The 22,060-nt window shown below is 48.3% G+C and overlaps 6 protein-coding genes across 6 annotated transcripts; 3 read left to right on the top strand and 3 right to left on the bottom strand.

Moving 5' to 3' along the window:
• Positions 1–2,449: 2,449 nt before the first annotated feature.
• On the bottom strand, positions 2,450–3,603 carry ABOM_009891 (phytanoyl-CoA dioxygenase family protein; the record flags this gene model as incomplete). The annotated part of the gene is made up of 3 exons (XM_022537019.1): positions 2,450–2,488; positions 2,541–3,317; positions 3,379–3,603. 3 exons carry the CDS (start codon positions 3,601–3,603, stop codon positions 2,450–2,452), a joined length of 1,041 nt encoding a protein of 346 aa, XP_022385436.1.
• Positions 3,604–4,312: 709 nt separating this feature from the next.
• ABOM_009890 (fungal specific transcription factor domain-containing protein) lies at positions 4,313–6,177 on the top strand (the record flags this gene model as incomplete). Its single annotated transcript, XM_022537018.1, has 3 exons — positions 4,313–4,488; positions 4,536–5,654; positions 5,709–6,177. 3 exons carry the CDS (start codon positions 4,313–4,315, stop codon positions 6,175–6,177), a joined length of 1,764 nt encoding a protein of 587 aa, XP_022385437.1.
• A 558-nt stretch (positions 6,178–6,735) lies between these two features.
• ABOM_009889 (sugar porter family MFS transporter) lies at positions 6,736–8,528 on the top strand (the record flags this gene model as incomplete). The annotated part of the gene is made up of 7 exons (XM_022537017.1): positions 6,736–6,797; positions 6,847–7,071; positions 7,124–7,253; positions 7,324–7,884; positions 7,937–8,095; positions 8,147–8,348; positions 8,419–8,528. The coding sequence occupies 7 exons, from the start codon at positions 6,736–6,738 to the stop codon at positions 8,526–8,528; spliced, it is 1,449 nt and encodes a 482-aa protein (XP_022385409.1).
• A 2,078-nt stretch (positions 8,529–10,606) lies between these two features.
• On the bottom strand, positions 10,607–15,001 carry ABOM_009888 (ABC drug exporter AtrF; the record flags this gene model as incomplete). Its single annotated transcript, XM_022537016.1, has 1 exon — positions 10,607–15,001. The coding sequence occupies one exon, from the start codon at positions 14,999–15,001 to the stop codon at positions 10,607–10,609; it is 4,395 nt and encodes a 1,464-aa protein (XP_022385408.1).
• A 1,350-nt stretch (positions 15,002–16,351) lies between these two features.
• ABOM_009887 (Zn(II)2Cys6 transcription factor domain-containing protein) lies at positions 16,352–17,276 on the bottom strand (the record flags this gene model as incomplete). The annotated part of the gene is made up of 3 exons (XM_022537015.1): positions 16,352–16,934; positions 17,014–17,111; positions 17,166–17,276. 3 exons carry the CDS (start codon positions 17,274–17,276, stop codon positions 16,352–16,354), a joined length of 792 nt encoding a protein of 263 aa, XP_022385445.1.
• Positions 17,277–17,514: 238 nt separating this feature from the next.
• ABOM_009886 (uncharacterized protein) lies at positions 17,515–21,606 on the top strand (the record flags this gene model as incomplete). Its single annotated transcript, XM_022537014.1, has 7 exons — positions 17,515–17,765; positions 19,175–19,334; positions 19,401–20,396; positions 20,461–20,583; positions 20,642–20,692; positions 20,748–20,869; positions 20,919–21,606. The coding sequence occupies 7 exons, from the start codon at positions 17,515–17,517 to the stop codon at positions 21,604–21,606; spliced, it is 2,391 nt and encodes a 796-aa protein (XP_022385444.1).
• Between the last annotated feature and the right edge of the window lie 454 nt (positions 21,607–22,060).

Below are 22,060 nucleotides of genomic sequence, written 5' to 3'. Positions count from 1 at the left end.
ACACGAGATACACCTTCTTGGCATTCCTGCGGCTCAGCAATATACCGCATCCCTTGCGTCGTGACGTCGTAGATCCGTCGAATAAGGCCTGGGGACATGTAAATTAACCTCAAGTGGTGGTACAAGCTGTAATAAGCCAATGTATATGTAGGTTACATTCGTAGAACGTGACCACTTCAGCTATCATATCCCTGATCCCATAGAGAGTGCAGCGGGAACAACCCTTGCACTGATGTGCGTCTTGTTGGTCAGCTACGCTAATTTCGACCGTGCGATCTGAAAGCTTCTACAACGCTTTGACTATTCTTGACTAGCGTAAGTGGAAACTCCTGCTCATACAGGCTCATGGGGTATCAAGGGATGTATTATCCATTGCCACGGAATACTTTTTTACCCGGTTCTACGTCACATTTACGAACGATAATAAGGTCATACTGATTCCCCACCAGTTGCTCCAACGTGCCATATCAAAGATGACATGGTCACCTTCGCGGTTATACCAAATGGGATTCAATCATAACTGGGATAAGGAAGCCTAGTGGCACCAGTGAGCATAGTACACGATGCCCTGTCGCCCATGGGGGCTGAAAATGAAACATCCGCAATCAACGCCCATGAAGGTGTCGTATTGATTTTACTTTCACCCAGCGCAAAAGCCTGTAAAACTACAGCGAATATTATATTGGTTGTCTGTGGCTGAAAGACATCTTGTTCAGTAAATGAGTACGCCCCAGTAAGTCGCTCTATCCTAGTCCCAGTACTCTCCATGGACCCTAAGCAACCACAGAGCGGTCTAGAATCAGGATGTATTGGTCTGAATGCGATAGGATGCCTTGGAAATTTTGCCCATCGATTGTTAGGTGGCCTAGTCACTTTATAACCAAGCTCTATGCGTAAATGAAAGCGAACCTGCAATGCTGATAGGTTTCCTGATATGGCCAACTCTTAGAGGGCAGAGTTCCACACGGACAAAACAATAGCATCCTTATATCTATAAAGAGTATGGGCCAAAATATCCAGCTTTGACTTTCGATAGAATTAAAAATAGGTTGTGCAGACATTGGGACATAGATAGTGCCCAGGTCAGGCTTCTTTAATCCGTTCCAAATGTTGGCGGCATAGAATGACTTAATACCATCTGTAAGCTAAAGTTCATTCCTATGGTATACATCCTTTGCCATTTACATAAGCCATATATATCACCCTGGTATAATTGTGGCCTCAAGCCTCGCCATAATCCCGGCGTATTAGAAGCTTATGGGGCCATAAATACGCAGTAGGCTTTGAGTCCATGTACAAATACCGACAAATGGTAGATGCCACAAGGCCTAAAAACAGACCTAGATCTTACTACGTCACTAGTACAGCAAAAAAACGGACTCGAACCACCAACATAGGCATACGGCTGATAAATCTATGAGTTCATTCTTCGCGGAGCCAGCGCCATTCAATGTAACTGTGTTTGCACGAGCCTGATGAAACCTAAATATAATGATGCTTGTTTCTGAAACCTAGCTCAAAAGTACATCATCCCACAAGCCTCTTTATGGCTTGTCATATTACAGGTGCAACCCGGGGAAGACCCTAGGCTATCTCACAGGCGTCTCATGCGTAACGTCAAGTACCTATGAGCGCCTCAGAGAAGCTACAGCAGCTTGCATCTCCCTGCACTTATATCCTACCATGTACCAGGTAGCTAATCAACCTGCTAACCCGCCTTTCAACTATGACTTCTACTGAGAGAGGAAAAGAAAGCGGGCCAAATATGAATCGTATCCCACTGTAGGATGCGACTACAACGGTGGGTGTAACACTGTATATCAGAGACCAGCATTTCGGCACGTTGAACTAGAGTCACTTATATATTTTACTAGCCATAGACTCTAGTGGTGGCAAAATCGTATGTCAAAGTGATTTTGGTGGTCTGTGGAGCATAGCTTAATCGCTTTTAAGATATCCTGGCAGTGTGTTGCTCTCCTTCCCTACCGGTTAGATTAATCAACTTCGTTTTCTATCAATACCTATCTGGACATAGTCAATCTAGATATCTTGGAATAGAATAAATCCCTAAATGCAGTACTAGACTTCACTTAGGGTTTCATACTGATCAGGTGAGCAAGCTGATGGGTCTACCAAAAAGTTGAAGGCGATGTCAGCTGACACCAATATAGATATAGGGATAATCCCAGTCTACATCTTAAGCTTTCCATATAATCCTCCAGGATTCGAAGGTCGATCGTGCCGTTATGTCTCACTTGCGTGCAACATGCGTTGCGGTGGCACTGGATCCTACTAAATTTATCGATACGGCGACAGCATACATTTCGTTGTAACCTTCATTAATCATAGCTGAATGTGAAAAGTGATGCCATTCATGTTACATAGCAATTACCCAATAAAAGCCCCAGCAGTACATTGTCTGAGACCTCCGACAGAGGCTTGACAATCATCAAAGCCCATCCAATGGCCGGAAAACCTTCATCCAGCGCTATAACTAAGAGTTAGTAAGGTTGGATAAGCACGACCCGGGAAGAGCTCACCTTATCATACGGCTTTGTAGAGTCCACAAATCTCAAATCAGTTGCCAATCGAATCTGTCTCTGAGGGTCCTTATTCTTGCAACTAGCATGGACCATCCACGGGTTATGGAAGATGACATCCCCGACCTCATACTCCCCAATCAGCCACTTCCGATTGGCTTTCTGCCCGTACTCAACCGTATCTCGACTCAGAAATCCACCGTCATTCATGTTCCTATTGAAAGCAGACACACGCTCCTCATCAGTTAGATTTCCTGCGTTTCGACCGAACTCTTCTTCTGTCTTCTGCCCAATATCAGTCGAGCCTTCCAGATACATCAACCCACCACCTTCCAGAGAGATATCCCCAATAGGCACCCACGCCGTGAGGCTAGTCGGTGGCCCGGCCCGGAGATACATCTGATCGAAGTGGACGGGCGTTAGTTCGCTATCGGGAACAAATGCTCTCAACAGCGTCCGTTGCAACATGGTAATGTGTTCCCATCCTGCGAACCGCCTGATGAATGTTCGGAGCTCCTCTATCTCACAGAAGTCGAGGTAAAATTGAGCTTCATGTGCGCTAATCATGAGCTCCAGGTATTTCTCCGACTCTTCGTCATCCTTGAGTCCAAAAAGCCGGCGAAGGTTTCCTGGTGGCAGGTACTTGCGACTGTCCTTTCCGCTGAAGATTCCTTCGACCGCATCCGTGCCGGGCTTGAGGAGGCCAGATGGGGACATGTACTCGAAGTATTCGCGGCGGCATTTGAGGACGGGTTCTTTTGGGAGGAGGCCTTTTACCTAAGTCAAGTGATTAGGGTATTAGAATAGAAAATATGAATGATGGCTCGATGAGATTTACCAGAAGATATCCATCACGGTTAAACCTCTCCCGCATGATTTCCAGTGGGGTATCCTTGGAAGTCGGCTGCAAGTAGCCAATATTCTCCGGGTCCATAGGCCCGAAATTAGACTCTAGACTGAGATTGCTTGGGTTGATGGGATAATATTTGCCATAAATGTCGTCGCTGGGGAGACGTTGTTGCTCTCTGCCGGGTACAGAGGTCGAGACCGCAGATTCAACCATCGTAGCCATTTTAGGTGTCCGTGAAGTAATCTGTGATAGCGATGAGAACTATTAACCGTCTGAGTTTACCAACCAACGGGGCTACATCTTGGGAATATGTTGTTCTTATAACTACAGCATGTCCGCCACGACCCCATATTCGGCCAATCAGATGCCGTGACCGTCTATAGCCGAACTACAGCCGTGCGCCAGTTTCTATAGCCGATGGACAGAATCACGTATTCCCCGCATTGCTTTTCAACAGCCCACTTTGTTCCAGTGAGATCACATCACCATATGAATTATGACGAAAAGTAAAGGGGAACGTCTCTACAGGGCTTGCATTCGCTGCAGGCAACGCAAAACGAAATGTGACCTGTATGTGTCCCGTGCTGCGTGCGACGAATGATCGCCTAACAGAGCTAGACGATACACCAACGAATACAACTATTATCCTTGTTCCAAGTGCTTTTCTGAAGGACACAGATGCATCGTTGCCACTTCACGACGAGGTGGTGATTACTCTCGGTTTCGTGTCCAGAAATCCCAGAAACACCGAGAGGAGGGGCCTCGAGAATGCAATCGCCCGCAGCACAGCACTGACTCCAAAGGCATAGGTTCAACAAGCACAGAGGATCCGGTAGCAGACCACAGTCTTGGAGGTATACAAAATCCGCTGGAGGCTCTTCAGATCCTCGCACAGACGGCTTCCACAGAAAGGAATACCGAAATGAGAAGTACATCAATGTCTCAAGTCCACACTAACCAGGTGGGCGCGAGAGAAGAGGGTGGTGCCCAGAGTGGCTCTATCACTGATTCATCAAGGAATTCTTCGAGCTTGCTTACTAGTGAGCTCATCCAGACTGGTATCGTAGATATCCAATTAATGGAGCCATTGCTTCAATAGTATGTAATACACCCGGTTGCGCCTGCTTCAGGCTAACATTAACCAGCTACGTCCAAAATTTTCATCCATATCTGCCAATTGTGCCCAGTCATCTTTCTTCTTTGGATAATATCACGCAATCGTGGGCAAAGGAGACGTTTCTTTTAACCGCTGTGTTGACCATCGCAACGAAGGACCGAGTAGGCCTGGAAGGCTTGCATACAAGAATATCACAGTACATGGAAAGGCTGCTGCTACGAGTTGTGTTGGGTGCTGCGAGTGTTCGGCATGTTGGCTCGGTAGAAGGACTGCTACTCCTCGCTGAGTGGGTTCCACATATCAGTGCCGAGGAATGCGCGAGGGATGCTGCAGCCAACAACGGTCCATCACCCCAAGTCCAAGTGGCGGCAGAGGATAGTGTGTCATGGAATCTCATTGGTCTGGCGGTCCGACAAGCTTATTTGTTACATCTTGAAAGATACTCGTTCCGAGGCGAATCGAAGGATGAGGATAAGTTGGATTATCATCGTAATAGATTGGCATGGATCTGTACGAACAATCTTCGCATTCCATTCGTCGAGCTAACATACCTAGTCACGTACCTTGCAGACCGTCAGATTTCTATACAAATGGGACAGGCATTCTGGTGTCGCGGACCTGGCTTATCCACTCGGTTCACAATCGACGACTACCCCTATTTACAACCTCAAAAGGCGAATGGGGTCGATTATGCGAGTTTTGTCCAGGCTCAAGTGGAGCTAACCACTATTTTTGGGAATATCCATGATATTCTGTACGCGTCCAAAACGCGCACAGTCCAGCTTATGCTCATGGGTGACTACACCAAGTATCTGGACGATAGCTCCAAGGCACTGGCCATGTGGAAGGAAGCCTGGGCCAATGTCGATCTACCTCCTCACCTAAGTGGTCTCCTATGTCTTCAGTTCGAGTACCTGCGTCTTTATATCAACGCGTTCGCTTTCCAGGCGGTTCTTTATCGAACGCCCAAAAGTTCTGCTGGATGCGATAGCGGGAAGAGCTCGTACTTTCCATACAGCATCATGGCGAGTGCCGATGGTAGACACATATATATTGCTATCGATGCAGCCAAAAGCGTGCTCAAGCATCTTATGGAACGGTTGAACCCCACAAAGCACCTCCGGTATACTCCTGTCCGATTTTACCTGTACGTCTGATGCATCTACCACTACCACAGACGAACGATGCTCACCATCTATAGATACGAAATACATGCGTCGGTGTTCCTCTTCAAAGCGTTGACTGTTGGGGCTTTGAGCTCCGAGGAACAACAGACCTGCACCATGCTAGTACGCCATTTCATCTCCATGCTCAAAAGTGCAGCTACCAGCCCATCACACATCGCCTCCAGATACGGCAAGTTGCTCACAAGTCTGTGGTTCCAGGGACAAACCACCCCCGAGACAGCAGACGACTTTGTTGAATCGAGGCACTCAACACAGAACCCGCTCCCGAGTCCCATAGACCTCGACGAATTCACAAACCCGTCCATGATAGGCAGTACGAACCCTTTCCAGGATGGCTTCCCTACTCAACAGGTATTATCGTTCCTCGAGCCAACTGAAGCTTTGGAATGCCCGGACGCCTTTCTGTCTAGCCTTCCGTTTCTTCGCGGTGGGTTTCCTGACTTAGATTACCATGGTGCGGGGCAGCTTTTGATGGATTTGTAATTGATGGCGCGTGGTTTAGCAATTAAAGAAGCACGAAGTAGTTAGCAATAGTCGCAATGCTGAAATGAATATCTATAGCCGACGCTAATTCCCCGCAAAATGAAGCCCGTGACCGTGTCTACCCCAGATTCCAATCCAGGACTAGTGCTACCCCGCATCATCATGATCGTCTTCCTCGAATCATGGCTGGGGTTGCGGGCAGTATACTCTTTCCAAAGCTATGCCAACCTTCATCCAGCGAGCTAGTCAGAGAACGAGACAAACCTTCACAATGGCCGTCTACAGCCGTGCTCTTGGCGTAGATAGACAAATTGCGCCTCCGTTGATACTTAAAGAGGCCTCCAGGCTCAATCTCTGTAGCATTAAAACTCGGTAGACTAGAAGCGCACTATACAAATGGCCCTCCTTCAGAGAATTATCCGAAATGATACCATCAAATCGGACCCCCCTGAGATATATAATTTCCGGGTAGTCCTGATCAGCCTGTCGGTGTGCTCAATCCCTTCGTGTAGTTTACATTTTATAGACATTGATGGTATCTAGGCATGTGGAGCTTCCATGCTTTTTGGGTTTGATATGGGCGTCATTGGAGGTGTCTTAACCATGAACTCCTTCAAAGAGTGAGTCTCTCTTCTTGAGGCAGCGTCGACAATGCTAACTGAATGAAAGACAATACGGGCTTGTAGGAAAGGAAGACACCGCTCTAGCAAACTTAGAGTCAAACATCGTCTCGGTCATCCAAGCGGGGTCGTTTCTGGGAGCCCTAGTTTCCACCTACGTTGCCAATGCCATCGGACGACGATTGTCACTGATATTCTCTGCGTTGATTCTGTTCGTGGGTGTTGCTATGCAAGCTGGCGCTAGTGGCATCATTGGAGTTTTGTATGCAGGACGGTAAGCCAACTCATCTACTTCAGGTGGCTTCATCAGCTAAGCTATTATCTAGATTCATCGGGGGACTCTCCATCGGGATAGCATCTTCCGTGTGTCCAATATATATCGCTGAGAACGCGCCACGCGGCATCCGTGGGTTACTCACGGGATTCTATCAATTGACCTTAGTATTCGGTCTCACGGTGGGTCTGGCCCTTATGAATAATGCTTGGTGTTCTCAATAAGTTCCATACATCTAACAAAGTACTGCAGTTAGCGTTCTGGATCAACTACGGCTGCGAACGTCATTTAACGGGAACGGAGCAATTTACCATCCCGCTTTCGCTTCAAGCATTTCCTGCCGTCATCCTTCTCGTCGGTATGTTCTTTGCAAACGAGTCACCTCGATATATCGCGATGAAGCGGCCGGAGAGAGCATCACGCGTTCTTGCTACGCTCCGGGGGTTACCCGAAGATCATCCATATGTGATGGAGGAGTTGAACAACCTGCGGCTTCAACTAGAAGAGGAGTCCCAGCATTCCGTATCTTCGATGTGGCCTCTTCTCAAAGAATCCTTCTCACGGAAGTCTTACCGCCGGCGATCAATTCTGTGCATTACCCTCATGATGTGGAGTAATATGACAGGCACCAACGCCATGACATATTATTCTCCGACCATCTTTGCCAGTGTCGGCCTCTCATCCTCGTCGGTAGGTCTGTTTGCGACGGGGATATACGGTATCGTCAAATTTATAGCCTGCGGCATCTTCATTGTTTTCGTATCGGACACGCTCGGTCGCAGAAGATCGTTATTATGGACAGGTATTGTTCAAGTAAGCCCATACCTGTCATAGAGACAATGAATCTATTTATAACCGGACATAGGGCATCATGCTATTTTACGTCGGGTTTTACGTCCGATTCGATACGATATCAGAAAACGCCCCCATCACACCGCAAGGATACATCGCCCTAATCGCCATATACCTTTTTGCCGCCGTATACCAATTTGGATGGGGGCCAGTGGTATGGTCCTATTGCGCGGTAAGTCTTCGGTGTCGCCGTCTAGTATGCTTCTGCTAACAGCAGGACTAGGAGATTCCCCCAGCACGCCTCAGGGCCCTCAACATGGGCATGGCCACCGCCTCGCAGTGGTTCTTTAACTTTGTGGTTGCCAAATCCACGCCGACGATGTTCGCGACGTTGGGAAAAAATGGGTACGGAACCTACTTTGTGTATGGGAGTTTCTGTTTCGTGATGGTCTTATATACTTGGTTCTTTGTGCCGGAAACAAAAGGTAAGGTTGCGGTTATCTTGGCTGCTTTTCATACTCGGAACTGGGCTAATCATAACGGCTGTATGATTAGGGCTGTCGTTGGAATTTATGGATGAGCTGTTTGAACGGGATACCGTGCGTGGCCAGTTTATGCCGACGCGCGATGTGCATTACCTGGCGGGTAAGGGACGGGAGGAGTGACGTTTAGGGTTTATTTAAGGGCAGACTACTGTGTTATACAGAACACAAATACCACAATGGACATCCACAATGATGGTCGCATACCAATCTCTATTAATGAGGTGGAAGAGAAGAGTCGCCTTCATATTTCCGCTAAAGGCAGAAGGTGTAACGAGGCTAGGTGCCGACGACGACTGATGAGTAGTCTAAACACCGGTGATGATGTAGCAGGAATGTAACATTAGGCCACTGACACCGCATCGCGGTTGTTGTCTTTGTTCATATGTATTCTTCAGGAGGAGATATTGGGACATTCTTGACGTATATCACACCGGTATGTGACGAGTACGCAATGGTATACGTGTTGCAGTAGCCATTAGGCACAGATCAGCAAGATATGACAAGATATGACATACATTTGCGCCCATTTACTGACTTGTTATTCACTGCTATTGTTGTCTTCCGATTGTCAGGGCTACAGCACGATACCCTTTGTCCTGAGCTTTCTCACTTGAGAGCTTTGCAATGCTCAACTGACCCATACTCATCTATTAATATGGATCGAATACCCACAGAGATTTTCCTCCAGATTCTAGAGATTCTGTGGTACGCAAAGAACAAAATTTCTCCACTCCTTAGACTGAACTGGCGATGGTTCCTCTGCGGCATTTCCCTAGTATGGAAACGTATGGGCATAGATACCCTTGCCAAATTCCACGATGATCGCCGACAGATCTATGCCTCTGTGATTAAAACATTGCTCCTCCCAGACCCAAGGAAATGTGGGAGGGAACATATGAGGGAATATCTAGAAGGTTGCCGTTATCTCACCTTCCCGAGATTGACCAATATAATAATCCTACTTGGCCATTTGGGATATAATGAGCTTCAAAGCCCAGATTGCCCGGTCATGCAATATGTTCAACCCTACCTGCACTCGGGACTTGAAGAAATTCGCGTGCTGGGATACTTTGACCCAGACTTACTTGATTCTTTGCAAACCTATTGTCCCCAACTACAGACACTATACATTGAGACAAACTGCGAACCTAAACCAGAGGCCCTCCTGAGGTTTTTGCGAAACAATGCTACCGTACCTAACATATACCTTCATCTGGGCCAGCTGGAAAGGTGGATGACTGTTGATATTTTCAATCTTTTAGCGGAGCAGAGTACTCTGCGCCAGCTTAGTACCGATGGGTTGGTCAACAAACATCTACTGGAATCCCTGGACAATCCTATGAAATCCAGCTGATACTCTTTTTCTCCTATTCGCACAGTCCTCGGGCCATGGTAAGCAGTATAATTGTGCCAGAACTATCCCATACTCTCATGCGCGAGTTACGTACCACTTTATCCCTCCAAATATGGTCCGCTGTCATAGAATAGGCTTATATCCTCGTAGATTAGGCATATAGATTGAATATCACAGACACTAATGCATGGCTCCTTTACCAAAGAGCTAGATTAGGAAGCTCCACCCGAGCTGTGGTTACATACACCTGTAGTGGTGGTGGTAGTCGTAGTAGTAGTAGTAGTAGTAGTAGTAGTAGTAGTTCGATATACTGCCTTGACGGCACCGAGCAATGGATTATTCCTCTTTTGTGGATGCGATTGGGACCTATGGCCAAGCTCGTTACGTATTACGTAGTGTATTGAGTGGCAGTTTGCCTGTATGTGGAAAATATCGAGAATTATTATATATTCTATTGTAGTCTATTCTAGCCAATGATGAACTAAGTTCAGTCCACCAATCTATCATATAAATATTCACGCTGTGCTAGACAATGATGTAAGGACCTGGAAATCGACAGGGAAGATGGCCACATCTTGAAAGAAATGAAATGAAAGGGAAGGAGCGAAAGCAAAGGGTAAAGCCGGTCTATATACAGTCTATAAAAGTTGGATAAGAACAAGGGAAAGGGTAAGTGAAGCAGTATTAAACTGCGTTTGAAATGTAGCCTCTGCGCATTGACACAGAAAGCCAATTTCTCCTGTACAGATAGACAAGTCTTCTTGCGCACGGGGGCTGGTAATGACAAATCCAGCGATACGCAGAAGGAGCATTGATGAGGCTGAGGAACGAAGTAGCACATCGTCTATTCAGCCTTCTTCGAGGCCTTGGTCCTCAGCTTCATCAAGGCAAAGACCAAAGCATATCCACTGATCGCGAAGATGACGGAAATACCGGCGTCTCTCCAGCCGTAGTAGTAGTGGTTGATGTTGAGGGTAGTCAGAAAGTCACTGCCACTGCGGTACTCGCAGACCCTGCAGCCAGATGTAGCGTCGGGGTTGGTCAGGTTGATCTTCCAGCCGCTGCCAGCCATGTAGTCGGCGAGATAATCGCCGCAGGTGCCGTTGACCGGGTCAAAAATCGCAAATTCATCTTCGTTGCAGGTCACCTTTGAGCCCCATATGCCAAACACTAGCATTCCCGAGGTAACGTAGTTGAACGGGTTCAGATAGTACATCCAGTACCTCCAGAACACGGTTAACTGGCCGTAGGGCACGAAAATGCCGCACATCAAGGTGAGTGTGCTGATGATCAGGGGGTTGACAAGAGCGGCGAAGGTCGGGTTTGGGGCGTAGGCTGCAACGAACTGGCCGATACCAGTATAGATAAACTCATAGATGAGCATGATAAAGAACGTGGCGCCGGACCGGTTAGAGGCCCAAGGCAGTCTCACACAGTAATACCAGCAGGCAAAATAAAGAACGGCACAGACGCAAAGATAGGGAAACTCGGAGACAATCAATCCGGTAACGAAGGCAACCCATGAATACATCTTGGACTTCTTTTCACGAGCGTCATAGATATCACGGCGCTGTATAAATAACGGCTGAAGTTGGTTAATGACACCAGGCGCAACGAATACAAAGTTGAAGATCGTGAACATCTTCAAGTTCAGGGCTGATACACTGGGGCCAGTGTGCCAGAAGGAGAATCCGTTGAGCAGCGCAGAAATAATATGCAATGAGAACTTGTTATTGACGTAGTTGGTATTCCGGAATAGTGCGACATTCATGCGGTGGGTGACAATCTTGACTTGATCCCACATGGGCATCGAGAACTCATAGCCATCATCGTGAGTTCCAGGGGGCTTCGCAGCGGCGTCAGAAATCAAATGATCGAGCTCAACCATCATGTGTTCATGTTCAGGAGACTCCAGCCAGATCTGATGCCAGTCCTTATCTTTTACCTCTTCGATACCCCCGGTCACCACATCAATCATGAACTCAGCAGGGTTCGCCTCAATCGGACACGAAGCACCATACTTGCCAAAGTATTGCTTGATGGCAGCACCGTTATCACCAATATCTCCGAAATACACCGTCTTTCCGCCCCTAGCAAGCAGGAGTAGAGTATCGAACTGCGCGAAGAGCTGGGCGGAGGGCTGGTGAATTGTCACAAGCACGGCCTGACCGACGTCGGCAAGCTTCCGAAGGAATCTGACTGTGTTATAGGCTGACTGTCCATCTAAACCAGACGTGGGTTCGTCCAAGAAGATTAGGATACTGGGCTTCGATACCAGCTCCACTCCGATAGTGACACGCTTTCTCTGTTCAACACTAAGCCCATTGCCGACTGTTCCAATGAGGGTATCTGCCAGATCGTGAAGCTCAAGTAGATCAATAATAGTATCAACGTACTTGAGCTTTTCTTCTCTGGGAATGTCTCTAGATTGCCTGAGCAGTGCGGAAAATTCCAATGCCTCTCGGACAGTTGCGAATGGCTCATGGACATCCAACTGCTCGCAGTAGCCTGCCATTCTTTGGAATGATACAGGCAGCTCACGGCCATCAACCATAATTGAACCCTTGATTGTACCTTCGGTTTTGCGCTGGGCAAGCACGTCAAGTAACGTTGTTTTTCCTGCACCGGAAGACCCCATCAACGCGCCTAACATACCAGGCTTAACCCATCCATGGATATTGTCCAATAGAACCCGGTCGCCAGTAGGGGTATTAACCGTGTATGTAAGGTTCTTCCAGGTGAATATAGATGTATTGTGGGTCAGATTCCCCTCATCAACGGAGGTCAGCGCATCGCCAGAGCCTTTTTCGCGTACGGGGTCTTTCTCCTTCTGCGCCTCTGCATCCAGATGGGCACGATGGGATTTGAGCTTCTCCCGAGGGATAAGGAGAGAAGCCCCGGCCCCGGCTCCACCCTTCCAGAAAGAGGTACAAATGATCGTGACCACGGCGAAGAATCCCCACCAGCCCCAGAGAACACCATAGTTTCTCCACAGTTGCGAGTGTTTATAATGAAGGGAAAGGAGATATTGGTCGCCCGTAACGTAGTCTGCCCCGGGAAGAGCACCTCCCACACCTGTACAGGCCTTGTTGGCGGAGCTGACATTTTCATAGCCCGGCCCACTGGGCACAAGGTTATTTCCGACGCACGGAATAGTTTGCCCGTGGAATTCGTTCGATAGAGCCGCTTGGAACGCATAGGCAAATGGGTTCGTGTAGTACAACTCAAGGAACCAGTTCTTGATGTGTCCTTTGGGGATCATATAACCGGCATACATGACAATGCCCTTGACGGCAGTTCCCGAGATCTTGGACGCAGCTTCGAATGTACTAAAGGCAGCGCCAATACATCTGAACAGAGCTGTGATACACAAGGTGGTGGTGAACAGAATGGCCCAGAAGGTGAAAAATGCGGCTGCAGTATGTTTCAGACCCGTCATCCAGTAAATCACAATGGCAAAGAGTGTGCATTGGACCAGAAGAACAGGAAGATCGGCGGTAATCTGTGCGAGACAGAAGGCGGACGGGTGATACATAGCAAAAGACTTGTGCTTAACCAGCACAGGACGGCCTTTGAAGGACTCGGTGACTTCAGACATGGCAACAATACAGTTGTACAAGAGTGCAAAGAAGACGGCACCACCCTTTGTGAATAAACCAGCGGTTGTGTCAGGGGAGCCGTAGAAACAAGATCCAGCGATGAGAGCCATGACAACCGACAGGACCTGTTTTATCAGGAACGTAGACTTCTCACCCCACAAAATCTGGTATTGGCGAATGGTACAAGCGATTAGCTGATCCCAAAAGCCAACGGTGAGCGTGCTACTATTCGGAAGGTGCTTTGCTTTTTCCCAGGCCACAGACTCCTTGAACTCTTCCGTCCGCTGACGAGCAGCGTCAGACCGAGGATAATCATATTCCCTAACCATATTCTGGTATAACGTGGATCGCTGGTATTCTGCTAGAATCGCCTCGGCATTCTTTGGGAATCGGTTTTCATATCCGGGTCGGATTTTTCGCTCGGTAGGAACAGTCACACCCGTCAAATAGTCACCTAGAATATCGATCAGTAGATGTCCAACGCAAATAGGGTCTCTAGAAGGTGAGCAGCATACCAATATTGGCGCCGTCGGAGTAAACAAAGCAAGATCTTGCATGAATGGCTTGGCAGCAGCAGCTGGGCCATAGTAAATCTGTTTTCCTTCGTCCAGCACTAAGACTTTATCAAAAAGGTTGTAAATACCGTTTCCAGCCTGGTAGAGGGTCACAATAGTCGAAAGTCCCATCACATTGGTCATTGCTCTGAGGGCCTTAGCCCATTCCAAGGCTGTGCTTGCATCAAGGCCTCGAGTGCTGTTGTCCCAGGTGAAAACGGAACCATTGGTGGCCATGCATTCGATAATAGAAACTCTTTTTCTCTCACCACCTGATACACCGCGAACAAATTCATTGCCAACCTTGGTATCGGCAGTGTGTGCAATCTTCATAGACTCTAACAGAAACTGTTTCGTCTCGGCAACATAATCGTGGACAGATTTGGCTTCAGCGGGAAGATGTGCCGGGACCTTGAGTTTAGTTGCAAAATCCATGGTTTGCCCAACAGTTAGACGGGGATAAAAAAGCTCTTCCTCGGTATTCATAACAATCTGACCCCGGTAGTGGGATGCTTCCTCCGAATTCATGTTTCCAAAAGACACATCCCCATGCACAGAGTGGTATCCCTCGCGCCGGTTGGCGAGCATCTTAAGAAGCGTAGTGCATCCCGAGCCCGGCCGACCCAAAACGAGCAACATTTCACCTGGTTTAACACAGCCATGGCTGTCCTGCAGGATTGGCTTGAGTGGTGGCTTCCGGCGCCAGTCCTGAATGAGCTGAATGACATTATACTGAGTGAACTGGTTCTCCTTGACTGCAGCCTCGGCGGCCAGAACTTCGACGGTGAGGTTCTGCCATGTTACACCCAGCTCACGCTTCTTGTAGCCTGCGGCTTCTGAACGCTCTTTGTTCCGAATGACTTGGTCTGTCATACTCCATTCTGCATCTCTGCCAGGAGGTGGGGTGATATGTGGGCTACCGTGGACAGCAAGGGTTTCGGCACTGGTGGCTTCACGGACGTTGTTATCTGGGACGCCGAGGGTTGGCTTTTCGCTATATGCTTCAAATTCCTCGCCGGATTGGTCTCCGTACTCGGTTGGCGCTGTTGAGACCGGAGGGGCCTCATCGTGAAGATGGAATTCCATCTTGCACGTGGGGTTGTCGAATATAGCAACGGTAGCCTCAGAGAGTTTGGTTCATATACGTAGATCAGGATGACCGGATAGTCACATTCAATTGATAGTATAGCGTAGGTTTTGATCCCTTCTCAAAAGGGAGTAGTGACAAGTGGGAAAGGCCAGGTATATCTATAATTCTTGAAAATATAGGATAGACCCTTCAAAAGTGGGAATGCCTAGGGGCGTGTGTCTTTGTGTCCACACTAAAACAGTCCCACAGAGCATATACTTGTGATAATTGTTTTCCCACATAGTCTCACTTGAGTAAAAGGCGTGCTGAAGCCGACTATCCGGGCAGAGAGGCAAGTAAAAGATAATCAGTCAGACATAGTAGTTCGTGACAATCGCCGGAGATAACGCACATCTGCCAAAGCGGATCTAGGGGTGCCTCTCCCACCAACCCCTGCGTCCTGATTTGCGGGTTCGTGCTCCATACAGTCCATAGTCCAGAGATTTTTACATTCTAGAATCTGGCTACTCGTGGCCGAGTTCCCACTGTGTTTGAGATACCTGCTACAAGTCCATATCTTGTCGGGTGTGGATGTGAGAAACGTCCCGATCGAGCCGATCTGCCACATTGGATTTTGAGAGCCACATTACTGGGCCCTGGAGCCACATGGGACTTATGCTATGCGGGGCTACCCAGGTCGTGCTAATGTACTGTTTCTGTTTCATATCGCGGATGAAGATAAAACATACTCCACCGAGTGGCGCCCTGCCGCGGTTGATCAGCCTAGTCTTGGCTGCCGATATTTTTCGGCCTCCCGACTCGGCAATGCCCGTGTGGAGCTCTACGCCTATTAAATTCTATCATCCTCTACTTTGATAACAAGGATAGCTCACATGGTTCTTTAATCTGTAGACACTCGAAATACACATGGCGAAATACACAATCAATAAACATAGAATACGCAAACTCTCACACAGTATCCTCGTAGTCACTATTCACGTGACGCCGGGATAGGCAATAGCGCAAGAACTCAATTGATTTTAGATTTCTGGTTGAGCCTGGAGCCATACATGAAGTACATTACTTCCAGTGAATTGATAATTCTTTACAATCTGTCGCAGCCACGGCACTGTGCTCTACTACAATCTAACAATTGCCAACCGGGTTACTACCGAGCTACAAGAGGGAAAAGGGTAATCTCCATAAAGCCCTATTTCATTATAAAGTATAAGTACATTGTCATGATTCGTATCAAGTATAGTAACTCTACACCCTAAAAATATAAACGTTGGTCTGCCATCAATTTGAACGCAGTGCGGAAGTCTCCCAAGTGTCCTCCATAACAAGACCTGGCTGAGCGTACATAATCATAATGAGTAGATATTGGGCACGCTTGGCGCAATCGCTTCGTCAAATGACGTCGTCATGTAGTCGAAACCCGGTATGAAATCCACACTATTAAGATCAAAAGGATCATCTGGCCATTGCTGTGAAGTCTGCCATGGCAGAATATTTCCTCCGTCTTCCAAGGATATATGAGGTGCAAATAACCCAGCTGGTATTTGCGGCATTGATGATTCGGTCTTGAAGCTTGTGCTTTGCTGTGGCAAACCTGCGGGTTGCGGTGCAAGTAAATCCTGTCCAACGAAATCTTCCGATATGATAGATGGAAAGCGCACTGTTTGTGCAGTTTCAGACGTAGTATCGATTGACTCTGGACTTGTTCTGTACTCCGTACTTTGCGTATTGTCCAACTCGGTTTCCAATAGACGGTGTTCTGACCGTCCAAGGGCTCCCAGACAGCGGAGTATGTCGTGGGTTAGCGGATGGCCATTCTCTTCGCATCGTAAAGGGGCTCCAGGCCATTCTTCGCCTTGTGTCATATGCCGATATAGTTTCTGTACTGCGTAAACCAGCCATTTTTGCTGTTCCTCCAGCATCTCGGCATATCTGTGTTGCAAAAGGCCCGTTAGCTACCAAGGCCAGAGGCACTATAAGAGAAAAAGTTGCAATCGGAGTACACACTCACCCGCTAGGATACACCTTTTCACGGCCTGACTTTCTCTCTCCATAATTACAGCTGGTCTTGTCTAGCGTACAACGGCCACAGGGGCTCTCCCCATCGCACTGGGAAAGTCAGCACATCGCAAAATGGCGCACCCGGGGGTTAGTCACGCTTACCTTGGCTTTCTTTGACCTACATCGGTCGCATGCCTTACATACTCGCTTGCGAGGACGACTCTCGAAAGCAGAGTCTTGCGCAGAAGCCGTTGACACTTGCCGTTTGTTCATTTTGATTCTGGAGTAATAGTAACCTAGTCTTACATCTTCAGAGTGATGCTTATCGAACAAGCTAGTTTGATAGTTAATTAGTGGATAGGGGGACATTAGTCATATGTGCAATATTTATGCACATACTTGGGTAAATCTCCTTCCGGGCCCACAGAGAGCCACATTCAATGTGGGGATTCCCAAGATTAGGATACTTAATTGGCCCAAAGCCGCCACTTCGCAAGTGTAGAACACCTTCATGGTGGATCCTGAGGGCCTCGGTGTTCTGGCCGGAGTACTGGATCATCCTATCAATACTCCGTCCGTTGCGAATGTAACGTGTTTTCCACCACCAACCAGTAGAACTGAGGCTGAGGCATTTTCGTTCAGAGAAAAAGGGATTGACCTCGACCGTTTGACGAAGATTTCTCGGAAGCCTCTGCAAATGTTGATCGTGGAACCAGCTTTCCTTCTTGTCAGGGTCTTCATCGTCATTCTTTATGTGCTATCGTGGGTCTTTCCCTTCCTTTTCCTTTTTTTCTCTTTCGGAATGTCAGATTCTGCTTTGTGGAAGGCCGATTGTGGCATCTAGTCCACTCAGAATCACACAATAAATAAGCTCTAGAATAGATCGATCCTAAGCCCAGCCTATGTCATGTGGGAGTTATATGTCTAATGTGCAGATTCAGAATGTGTCCTTTGATCTCCCTAAACGGATCTTACGCTAGACTCCTTTTCGTCTCTAGACGTTTGAATGAGTTGTTACTTGTATTTGTGCGAAGACTGCCTTGCCGTTGAAGCAAATATATATCAACAGTAGTAAGGTTTAATGCGCCACCAGGGGCACATTGGTAAGTTTCAAGTCCACCGGCAGGAACGAGAGCTAGAATGAAACTATACCATGATGTGGCTCTTACCATGCTACTTTAAGTTCAACTCATTCAGCTAGGTCGAGTGCTTCAACTAAATGCCAATTATCCATGTGTCAAGTCCACGGCAACTCGGCACCGTCGTGTGGAAGATCGCCCAGATCAATGTTATCGATAAGCGCACAGAGGCGGCTAACTACGGAAACGGTTGATTCTACTCCGGAGTACTTACAGTCAAGTAGGCTATCTCAATTCTAAAATAGTAAAGACAAAACACAAAACTGTTCTCAAATGGAATCCGCCCGGTTGGTTGGTGACGTTGCGATCGGGCCGAGACCCGGCACAAGATCCCGAACATGCATCATCGGTACCCCAGAAGATTTATGATTTATTTTATTTATTGGCCAGTGAGCCTTGCCGAGGTCCGCGGCGCACACACGAAGATCCAGGAATGATTTTTTGACAAATTTTGGATATGTTGCTTTTAATGCCCAACTACTCCGTACCACTAAGGACTATTATGCACCTTTGGCTGTAAAATGCTGGGGAATACATCAGCCCTAAGGGGCTATCCCAAGTCGATAGTGATGACAACATCAGCCGTAGTTTAATCATGTCAAAAAAAGAGCTGACTAAAGATAATCTTTATCCGGAAAAGCACGCCGTGTTACCCGAATGTCGTCCTAACCTTCAAGGTATCTCCCTTGGTTTGCTTATCAGTTTCATCCTCCTAGCGGGCAGGTTGCTGGCTTCGCGCGAACAGGACTATGGCCCAGCGAGTATCCTGCCCCCAATGCAATAAGACATTTTCCAAAAGAGAACACCTAAATCGACACCGCCTGTCCCGTAAGCTCTTGTTTGTCCCCGGATAAAATTGCCAGTATTTAAACCGTCGAAGACAGGGGCTAAACACGAGATGATTTGTTCCAAGTCTAGATACGGGAGAACGGCCCTTCCAATGTCAGATCTGCTCGAAGCCATTTTCTAGGAGGTGACGTCACCCTACGATGTGGGAACATGGTCGAATGGATGGCTAACGGTTGTAAATAGAGATGTTCTCCTTCGCCATCAGCGAGGCCATTTTGAATTGGCGTCATCGCTGTCGAATGCAAATGTTGCTCGCTTAAATCGAAAGAGAGCATTGCGCGACGAATTGGCTGAGGGGTCTGCTTACGAGACGAGTGAGGAAGCCAATTATGCCACGGCTCAAGTATGGTAACCATGGTTATCTGTTCATTGCCTGCATGACGTCGATATAACTAACCTGACAGCGCAGCAGACGGAGGGAGATATTGTTCGCGCTGGGTCGCGATCAAGTCCATTGGCCTTGTCGCCATCGGATCATGCCTACGAGTCCGACAGAGGACTGGCGAATGATCTACCTGTGAGACCGCAGACAATTGCCTGGAATGGAGGACCCGCAAAGATGCTCCCTTCTTTAGCTGCAACTAGTCTGTCTCCATCGCATGTGCAAGATGGAAGGGGATACGGCTCGTACCCGACAGGCGACCAGGCTTTGCTCCCAGTCACCGACCCGGTTCACTTGTCTACTGGAACGGTATCAGAATTCAACCACAGTCCACTCATGTTCAACGATATAGACTCTGGAACTGCCTTTCTTGATATGTTGTTGGGTCTCCCAGGCGGTCAAGCTACAGGAACGACAGGTGCAAACACCGAACAATTAGATGTACCCTGGACTGAGAACGGAGCCTCAGGTCGGTTAACTATTAGTCCGCGAGTTGAAGCCGAACCAAAGCACTATCCAGCTCATATCCGTCAGAATGTGAAAAAGGTCCAAAGCTTTTGGTCGACACCGCAACGCCTCACTGCTGAGACGCAGGTATGGTACGAAATTATATCGGGGTCATCAGAGAATATCTTTTCAAGACATGACTATGGGACATGCACAGAGCCTTCGCAGCAGACCCAGCACGCTGGAGTTGCCGAGATCTGCTTGAACCATGAGATTAGGTCGCAGCTTCAAGATTTGAAACGAAGGCTGCTCAAGAGGCAATGCCACTGTTCTAGCAGCGATGGCCGAATGACTGACACATGTGATGAACATTACTTTTGTGAAAACTTTCATGGCATCTTTGAACAAGGCCTTTATCTTTATTTAGATAAATATCAGCCGACCTATCCTATATTGCATATACCTACCTTCCAGCCACAGACCGTCCACCCACTTCTGCTGTTTACCATGTGCATTATTGGCCTGTCGTTTGTCAAGACAGAGGAAGCAGTGCGGTTTATCTATCACATATACCCGGTATGTGTTGATTCCGCATTTGCATCTCTCAACGTTTGACTACGCTAAGCCACCGTGCCTTTAGGCTCTCCTGGATGAAGTTTATATCCGCGTTATATCTGTGACTCCCAGTACTTCCAACCCATCAGCGATGCTCAGTCGCCTTACATTGGCTCATCACATGTTATTTCTGCTCGTCGTAACTGAGGTTTGTTATAGGATCCCACAATGCCTGGTGTATTTCCGCGTCTAATGACTTCTCCCAGGGGAACATCTGTCCAACGAAGTCGCAGATGTTGCATGGATACACTCTAACAGTAGGGCCTCCCCCCTCTTTGTGCGTCTGAGTATCTACAGCTGATAACATTATAGGCAGCACAAAATATTGGCCTGTTTCACTTACCTGTGGGACAAATTTCAGACAACCTGTTCTCCTCTACCACCGATGAACATATGCGATGGAAACTTTGGAGTCGAATAGAATCAATAAAGAAGTACGGCCTTTCCCATTCCTAGAATGAGTTTGTCTAAGCATCATTCTAGTTTAATCATCGGCCTAATCCTCTATGACTCCTCGTTGTCCGGAATCTTCTCAATGAGCCCGGTCATATCAACGAGCACACTCCACGTCGCCCTGCCATGCGACTTCGTCCTCTACCGCGCTCAATCCGTCCAAGACTGGATGCGCCTAATCCAGGAAGGCTCCAGGATCACCACTCCAACGGTCAAGCTATCATGCAACGAGTTCTACCTACCAACCCTCCCACGCCAAGTCCACATCTCATGCCTGTACGGAATCATGTCTGCCATTCTGGTCCGCCTGATGGCAAACTACCACCGACTCATCATCAGCTCCGACCTGGGCCAAGAGGAGTGGCACCAGCATATACCCTGGCGGATCTACAACCTCGACAAACGGGCCTCTTCAATCACCAATGTGGTGATACACTTCATCCAGCTTTACGATACCGTCCTCGCGAACTCGAACCCCAACTGCATCGTCATCTGGCATAATCTCTGTCTCCTCCTGACAGCCGACATCCGTCTCCACGAACAAGCCGCCGGCCGCGAAGGTCCCGACGCCATGCAAACCGCCCGCCAAGCCATCACCCTCTGGGCCAGCACCCCGGCCGCACGACGAGCGTGTCTCCACGCCGCTAAGATATTCCATACCCTGTCCCACTGGAAGCCCATGGACGGCATGGGATTCAGCCCGCACGCTGTCTCTTAAACTCCGCGCTCGTGCTTGCCCTGTACATACTAGTCAGTCCGCCGGCGCCGGATCCACATCCCACCGATGCGTTCGATCTCGCCACGGCACACCTTGACTGGACGGTTGTAGGCGACGAGGGGATGACTGATGGCGTCCCCGGGGAAGGTGAACGTCCGAGAACGGATGATCCGGCGGTGAACTTTATTCGCTTCGGGGGGCCGGTGGTGCTCTGCGGCAAGACGTATTTCGGGGGCGCTCGTCATGCGCGTCGGCTTTTGTTGGATTTTGCGAGCCTTTTGGATGAGGTCGGCAGACATTGGATGGCGAAGTACCCGCGTCTGTTGTATATGATTCATGATACTATGGTGGATGTATATACGGGTGGTGATATGAGGGAGGTGACTGCGTGATCGCGTCCCGGTTGGGGGGGCTATAGTGTACTAGTATATGATGCCCAAGTTCGGTGAAGTGT

This window comes from Aspergillus bombycis (assembly GCF_001792695.1).
Source record: "Aspergillus bombycis strain NRRL26010 chromosome Unknown contig00105, whole genome shotgun sequence".
Lineage (NCBI taxonomy): Eukaryota > Fungi > Ascomycota > Eurotiomycetes > Eurotiales > Aspergillaceae > Aspergillus > Aspergillus bombycis.
Note: the sequence above shows the minus strand (reverse complement) of the source record. Positions and strands in the feature narration are given on the sequence as shown.